Below are 8485 nucleotides of genomic sequence, written 5' to 3'. Positions count from 1 at the left end.
AACTTTCAAAAGGGAAATATCTTCATAATCATTTTTCTGTCATTTTAATAAATTTTTGTGGGACTCAATTTCCCTTTTTAATTTTTTTTATTTTGTCTTAATGGTCACATCCATGTGACATCTCTGTAGCATTCGTATTCTGATAACCTAGGTTGTCCCGAAAAAACAGAAGATGTATATAACTTGTAACATATTAAACTAGGAGACAAGGCAGACCAAAAATAGGAGGGAAAAAGACCTGAGGGGGTTGGTGTCACTTTATTGTTGCTCCCAAATGGCCAAAAGAAAATCAGAGATTGCAGATTTTAAAATGTATGACGGAAGCCTTACGAAGACTACAGTCTACAACAACTTCAGGTAGAGTTCTTTTATTCTTATGTATATATATGCACTAAGGGGCTACCTGTCTGGCTTTTGGCTTTCCCTTCCAAAAGAGATGTTATTCAGAAGTGCACTGTCTGAACAAGACTGAAACCGCTGTCAGTTAATGAAAACAAAGAGTCGGAGACCCTGTCCCTCCCTATTCCGACCATGATAATGATGACGTACAATGACTCTGCGCTGCCACGGCTCGTGTTTCCAACACGAAACAGGACTCTATTACTACCCCGTGCAAGTCCCATGCTCACACTTCATCTGATGGTCCAGCATGCCCTGCATGGCCCGGGACTGTGCACATGGCCAGACTGCAACCCTGCAGTCCCAGAACATGTAGGAAATTAGTCAAAATTAGGAGAAGGAGCACTGACGTCACTGATTATTTTTGTTGAACCAAGACGGTTAGAAAGTTAGTGACACAGGCTGACTTTCACCATTTTACTAACATGAAATGTCATCTTCCAACAGGAAAAGAGAGCATTTTGTTTTTACTATTACCTGCAGTAAAATCAAGCGATGTTGTGCCCCAGCTCGGATCTTTACTCCACGCCCAGCTCATGCCTGCCCTCCGCTCCACCTGACTCCTTGTCTTCGTGGGGGTTTGAGAGGAAAGTGCAGGTTGGCGCTGGTGATGGGTGGTACACACAAAATGTATCCCCAAAAAAAGAGCCCAGTCATGTGACCTGATGAAAAAGGATGTGTACTGCGGGGTGGGAGGCCAAGTGCTGGCCAGGATTGATTTGTCATGCTATTATTATGTTTTGTGTTTTACTATGTTTTCCCCCTTTTTCCTTCCTTCCATCCATAAGGCGTTTTTTGGCATGTTGAAATTCACACCACACTGCCCCGCCCGCCCTCAGGGCCTCCCTCGCTCCCCGCGAACCTCTCACTCATCCTCCGCTTATACTTTAATAACATCCACCTTAGATTGCTTTCTTCTTTCTTTTTTTCCCTAGCATCTTTTAGCCTCATGATATCAAACATAAAGAATGTTGTTTTTGCAGCAGCAGCAGTAGGAAACCATTCCTTCGCCAACCTTTAATTCCTCGCACTCTCCATCCCATTCCCTTTGTGTGTGGGGTGAATTTCCATTATACCACTTGAAGGTATAATGACTTCAATGGGCTTTAATTACTGACATTTGTCGCTGTTGTTTTCCCTCTTTGATGTGCATCCTAAATGGCCTCCGACACTGTAGCTTCTCGACTCTTTTTTTTTTATAACTGCCTGGCTTTGGATGTAGATGTTTGCTTTGCTAAGTTTTTTCTTAATATCGACCCTTTTTTTTGGTTCCCCTTGGCTTTTGCTTATGAGGATCTTCTTTAAAGTGATAAGGATCAAGTGGATGGAAATTTATTTCATTCTTTCTTTTCTCCCCCCAATGCAGCCCTCTTCCTCTCTAGAGACTCAGGATGTAAGAATACCTTAATATGAGTTTTTTATTTATTCATTTTTGCACACAAACACGCAGTTATTGTGCAGAGAGTAGCTGTTGGTGGGGCACTCTGATGGTTATGAGGGAGGGGGGCACCAAATTGGCTCGACATCTTTTTTGGTAAAAACATCACTTTTCTTTTTTCTTTTCTAGCAGGTACGTACCGAGTAGATTTGAAATATTCTGCAAAGTCATATTCAGCATCTTTAGCTGTTTAAATTCTGTATTTAAGAATTGCTCGTGTGTCGAGTTGAGGAACTTTCAACTGTAAAGTGTCAGGCAGAATATTTGAGATTAACGTATATAGGTATCACACCCACTGACATCTTTATTAGTCATCACTCATTTCAATGCATTTCTAGGGGTCGAGTCAATGTGTCCGCACATTTCTTAGGGGACAACTGTGCCACCTCGTAACAGCTCCAGTGTGATAATGTTGCACATGAGTGCAGATGCCCTCCCATCAGCCTGAGCACACTACTTCCACTTGCACATCTAACAGGCTTTATCCCTTTCTTTCTCCCCCTTTGTGCATTTGACACTTCTTCCAAGTGCTGTAATCTTTCTCACAAGGACCCTCCCTCTATTTTAGACAGTATAAAGTAAAGGTAATTTGTTCGGGTGGTGGTGGTGGTGGTGGGAGGAGAGAATGGGTGAGACTGAGACCACGGTTATCACCCGGCAGCCAGAGAACATGAATAACGTTTCTACATATATTTATTTTAGGATAGGAAAAGTGGTAGAGCAGAGCCCGACCCCAAAAAGAAAGCCTCTTTTAGGTCCATCAGTACCAACCTGGCCTCCAGCATCAAGAGACGTAGGTCCTCCAAAGACACGGTAAGGAGACGAAGAAGCAACATCTTCCCTCGTTTACTCCTTCCTCTCCGCCTCCTCTTCTGTCTCTCTACTTTCCGGCCCCTCTCCGTCTTCTTTCTCTGTCCTCTCTGCCGACATCCACCATAATCCTCCTGAACCGCGACAGACTCCCATATTCCACTCACCCATTTCCACACGACTTCCGCAGCCTCTGCCACGTGTCTGTCCCCTTCACCATCGTTCAGCCATCACCATTTGGCGTCTGTAGCTCCTCTAAAAGGTCGGAAGGGCATCAGTGCAGCACACTCAGGTCAGGCCAGGCCAGGAGCTGGGCTCTGAATTCGGGGGAAGAGTCCCGGGCTTTTTGGGGGTTTTTGATGGGATTAGTGGCTCCTGGATGAGGGAGGGAGGGGCGACAAACGCAAGCAGTCTGCCAGTGGTGTTTTGTCTTGGGCTGCTCTTCCTCCGTGCCTCTGGTTTGGACGTGGATTCTGGCGATTGTGTCCTATTTGGTGGCGATGTTGTTGTTGTGTATTGTACATGAGCGTGTGTGTGTGTGTTTATATATTTGTGTTGGCGTCCTGTCTCTTTGATTGCTTGATCCTTTGTATATCCACCTTTCTTTGCACCAATCCCGCCCACCGCCCTTTCCTCCGTTTGGGTTTTTCAGCCGCCGTTGTTCTTGCTTTTGGTTTTAAAAGCATGCGCTGGTGTTTCTGTCATTTTTTTCTCCCCGAAAATCCATTTTCCAAGGCCATCATCGTGGCGGCCAGTCCTCCTGGGAAGAAAACTAATGTTCTGTCTTTTTTCTTTCCTTTTTTTAATCAACACGTCTATTTTCAGGATCATGGACTCCTATTAATCAAATTACTTTTTTTGCTTTGTCCATATTTTGATTTGTCATGATTCTTGATTATTTTACAGTGTCCTTGTGGTCCGACCTGTGCATGCCTTTTTCAGCGGATATTTCCAGGTCTCAATCGGCTAAAACCTCTGTGAAGCCTTAGACTCTCATTGTGTTACACGGCGAGCGTAAACACAAACTATTCTCCTTTTCTTAATTGTGTATCACACCATCTTTTGTATCTTTGCTTGACTCTTTTGTCGCAGCATAATGAGAGTGTCAGGTTTTTTCTCCATGCCTCCGCAGCTCCGTTGAAAAGCCCTGTTACGTTGAGGTCGTGCTCCACAAGCTCGGAGCGCTCTGACAAACCAGTGACCCGCAGTTGTTGTACCCAGCTGCATAGCTGGTCGCTGAACGAATCTGGCACGGGCCTCCAAAATAAAATAAAAAAATAACAACAATGATCTCTGGAGAAGGCACAGACACCTTCTGTACTAACACTGCTTTTTGGATGTGCTTCTCAGGGAAGATGTAGACAATGAGCTCAGTACAAATATATTTTTTATTTGGTCCATATATTATTATTTGCTCTCCTGTCCCTCTCTCTTTTCTCACGTGTTAACCTGTCTTTATTTTTATTTTATGGGTGTTGTCGGCATTGAACCAAACCAACCTCTGCTCTCCCCTGGAGGTCGCTCACTTGAATCGGTCTTGTTCGAAGAGAAGAAGAGTGGATCCGCCATTGTTAAAGAGTTTTCTATCGAGGGTTCAGATGCTGGTCCCTCGTGGGAAAAAAAATAATTATATATATATATATATATATATATATATGAATATCACAGGTTTTAGTGTCTAATTGAAAGATTTGCCATCTCCTTCAGTCTTTGACCATTATTTTTGATTTTATATAAATGTTCCTTCTTTTATATTAATGGATATCAATGGACTTTAGTGTCAGTGTCCCTCACCCACATGCCACACTGCTCCTCTCTCCCTCTGCAAAGCATGCCGATTACTGTAACTGTCGTACGTGTAGAAGAAGTAAGAAAATAATCTCTGTCGTGGCGCCGCACATTAAGACTTTTAATAATCATAGTGGAATAAGTAACTGTGGTTGTGGTGTCAGTGAAGTGTCTCTCTCTCGCTGGTCCGCTTGACCCCCAGTAGGGCTCGCTGTTAGCAGGTCCTCAAGGTACAAGATATGAGGAGACCCGAAAAAAGACTCGCGGGGTCAAGGAGATGAGCGACGTCCACTCTGACTCCAGTTGATTCTGAAAATAATCAAACATTTTATGGTTCAGTCTGGACGTCGCCTCATCTGTCAGCATGTTAGTTGCATCACGGCAGCTTCTGAAGCTCACTTGCTTGAACGTACTGGCTCTATCGGCTTAAAAGACGAGAGGCGCTCAAATCAGAGGATCTTGCCTTAATTGAGAAAGGGAAGAGAAGAAAAAAAAACAGTTTGTCACAGTATGAGATGGCAAGGCAAGACTCTTCCCTGTTCTGGTCCTGCGATTCCATCATGTAACAATATTCATTTGTTGGGTGCCAACAAAAGAAGTTGTCATGCACACTGGGTGTTATGAAAACCGGTTTTACCGACCTAGTGCTGAGTCAGGATTATAATTGGCGTGTTTGGAAATCAGTTGGAGTTTATTGCTCCACCCTAACTCAGCTGTTTTTTCAAAGTATGAGGAAAAAACAACAACAACAACAACATAATGTTAAAAGCTCTATTTATAATGTATTTGCAAAACCTCGGCCTTGTGCCGGAACGTTTGCTCGCTGCCGTCAGCCGAACGCACACTGAAAAGACCCAGTCAAAAGCATTAAAAAAATAAAATAAATAAATCCCTCTGTTGCCATAGAAACTAAGCACCTGCATGGAATCGGGATCTGGTCTCCCCCTCTTAGCACAGTAGACGCCTACGATTCAACACACTCTGCTCTCAAAGAAGCACAGTGAAGTGAAGTGAAGTGAAGGGACGGGAACGTAAGAGTCCGACACAACAGCACTTTGGAAATCGGCTTCACAAATTCATCTTCGGTGACCCCGAGCTGCTAAAATTAGAGGAAAGGGCAGCCGCCGCCGTCTGCATGCGTGCAAATGACTGTGGGGCGATAAACGAGCCGTAACAATTATCACCCAGTCATGTTGTAAAAAATAATGGAAAATTAACGATTGCCTGATTCAAATGTGCTGCTGTCCGCTCCCGGGGACGCTTACGTCTGCTCCCGACTAGCCCAACTCAGGCACGACCAAACTGTTTCACAGGGAAATCATACCCTCAAAAAGATTTAACAATAAAACCTGAGGTCTGCCTGAGAGGGGTTAGAGAACCCACCTGCTTCTAAATAAGCTGCACAAAAATGAAGCACAGGTTCTTGAAAATCTAAATATTGCATCTTCTCATGTGTCTCCTCCACCTCCCCCCCCCCCCCCCCCCACCACCACCACTTTTTTCTTCTTCACCTCTGCAGCAATTCCCACCCACTGACATCACGGGCCAACTCAACTTGTCTGACCCGTCTGTCAGCACTGTGGTGTAACGGCTCCAGAGGAGAGAGAGGAAAAACGGGACGAGGAAGGAGGAGGAGGAGGAGGGAGGCAGCGGGAGAGGGGGACGGAGAGGAGACCCCTTCTCTTCGCCGTCAAAGCCGAAGCTTTTCTTTTCACCGCCTGCCAACCGAGCTGGGGAAGAAATGGCCTGCCGGGGAAGAAGAAGAGGCTGAAAAACACTGAACTTGCACCTTTTCTTTTTAGCTTTTTTGGAAAAGTCAGGATTACCTGGCGTTAGATGTTGGTATAGGGTTCCTGAGCATGCCTAGAAGAATCCATTGGACTCATCTACAACCTTTTTTTCCTTCTGTATATTATTCGCTAACTTACTTAACCTTGTTTTCGTCACAGAACGTTTTACTTAATGTTTGATGTAATTTCCTGAGCAGCATTTAAGCCGGCCGTGTTTAGTTTGGTTAAGTTTACGGATAGGCCAGTTCGGGCGCAAGTCCCCTATACTCTACATATCACTTCAGATTAGGGCCTAGATACCATAGTACTACTTAGTATTTCTTTAACAACCTATACTGCAATACTACAAGGTGTACTGTAAGCTTCATAGTATTTTTTAATAGGAACCTACCATTGTGTTTTTAATCTACACTTTGAGATGATTTCGTTTGGGATGCACTAATGACGGCACTAACTCAGTGGACGTGACAAATGCTTGTCTACCACTGACGACAATGGAAGCATGCGTGTGCCTGTACATGACTAAGAGCTTTATGCATCTGAATGAGGATATTGATCAATCATTGTTATTTTTGAAGGCTGTATACCAGAGTCTGTATAGTTGTTTGCGTTGCATCTCCTCTCCCCCATTTAACTTTGCGCCAATCTCCCAAATGCAATCTGCTCAGCGTTTGACTACTATTTATAGCAAGGTGACATTTCAGATTCATTTGTAATCTGATGAAACTGTTACATAAGACTGGTGGTGTTGTTTTTGCTGTTTGACACGCAACCGCGAGCCATGTCGCGTTTTGGGGGGACGCCCCCCTTCTTCCTCTCTCTCCCGTCAAAGCAGTCTTTCTCATTTCCAGATTGTAGGGGTTGCATCAAAGGGCCACGTTTTTCATCCAAACCTGCACTCGGTCTTTCTTGCAAAACCTTCTCCCCGAGCTGACGTTGCGCAGCAGCATGGGGGAACTTTTACGAGAAAGTTAACCCCGAGTGGATTTGAATTGGACTTGCGAGCTCACGTGCAGGTCTCGGTTAGGTGCAAAAACCGGCCGTTTCCCATTTTCTGGAGGTGAGAAACCCGCTGCTGCTTTGTCGAAAAGAAGACTCATCACACCCTCTGTCCAGTGCCTGGCACTGCGAAGCGCTTTACGTCGAGGGTGTCTCCCAAAGTGTAAAATAAGATACTGACTTCCCCAGAAAACTATACAACAGAACCACCAGAACATCGGTGCAACATGTTAACTTCACCGTCTTACGTTTTAATGTCCCTAATCTCTTTTTACGGTATCAGAGTAACGGAGTTTGCAAAGTCTTTATAAACACTTTTGAACAAGAACACAATGTTCTGAAACACAATTCGGTTTGTAAACTTGAACTTCTGATCCTTTTTTTTTGTCATCCTGGCCTATGCATGCTTCCGTGTTACTAGCAGTACTTCCTGGATGCGTGTGCAGTGAGCAGAGCTGCTGCTGAACCTCATGTGAATATAGAGTCCTGTTCAGTGGCGATGGGGTGGAGGAGATTTGTACTGCGCCTGTACGATGACTGCAGCTGAGAATGTTCTATGTTATAGTTACACACAAACAGTTGTGATACACAGGCATGAATTTACACGTGCACACACACGCAAAACACACACACACACACACACTCACACACACACACACACACACACACACACACAACCCCTTAAGGGAGAAACTGCCTGTTTTTCTTACCTTTTCCAGTAAAGATCTTGCATTGAATCATCTTGTTTATACAACTGTAAATAAAATATACTACCATTGCCAACTCTACCATCAATCCTGGAATTGAAATTATTTGTAGGGCTCGAACCGACAGTGACCTACATTATCACTTAATCTATCTGTTATTTCCGCAATCAATCAATCAATCAATCAATTAGTCGCATTGGCTACTAAATGCCACAAAATTCTGAACAATGCTACAACCACAATTTTATAGACCCCGAGGTGACTTCATCACAGAACTATGTTTTGTTTCACCAAAGGTGCCAAACCAAAAGATATTCAAATAAATCTTTAGACTGAACAGAAGTCTAAACCTTTTCCTGACCTTCTTCGGAGGGGCTGTATATGTGAGAGCACAAATGTCCGCACACTATTGCATTCCTGAACCTTTTCCTGATATAAAACAGAGAAAAGCAGAAATATTTTGGCATTTTTACATATTTTAGGTATTTTTTTTTTTTTTTTTACAATTTTTGTTTCCTTCTCTTCCTCCCCATTGCTCTCCAGTGAGTATGGAT

At 43.9% G+C, this 8485-nt stretch overlaps 1 protein-coding gene across 9 annotated transcripts in view; it reads left to right on the top strand.

The window, feature by feature from the left end:
- The window catches only part of grin1a (glutamate receptor, ionotropic, N-methyl D-aspartate 1a), a 32959-nt gene extending 24947 nt beyond the window's left edge, over positions 1 to 8012 (top strand). For 6 of the 9 annotated variants that reach the window (XM_035608171.2, XM_035608166.2, XM_035608169.2 and 3 more), the window contains 3 exons: positions 1766 to 1792; positions 2540 to 2650; positions 5955 to 8012. In XM_035608171.2, the coding sequence (XP_035464064.1) occupies positions 1766 to 1792; positions 2540 to 2650; positions 5955 to 6023 (207 nt within the window). In that variant the 3' untranslated portion in view covers positions 6024 to 8012. The remainder of the gene's footprint in view (positions 1 to 1765; positions 1793 to 2539; positions 2651 to 5954) is intronic. The other 3 variants (XM_035608170.2, XM_035608172.2, XM_035608173.2) reach the window with 1 other exon arrangement.
- The last annotated feature ends 473 nt before the right edge of the window (positions 8013 to 8485 follow it).

Source organism: Scophthalmus maximus, chromosome 20, assembly GCF_022379125.1.
Source record: "Scophthalmus maximus strain ysfricsl-2021 chromosome 20, ASM2237912v1, whole genome shotgun sequence".
Taxonomy (NCBI): Eukaryota; Metazoa; Chordata; class Actinopteri; order Pleuronectiformes; family Scophthalmidae; genus Scophthalmus; species Scophthalmus maximus.
This window is presented reverse-complemented; position numbering and strand designations above follow the sequence as displayed.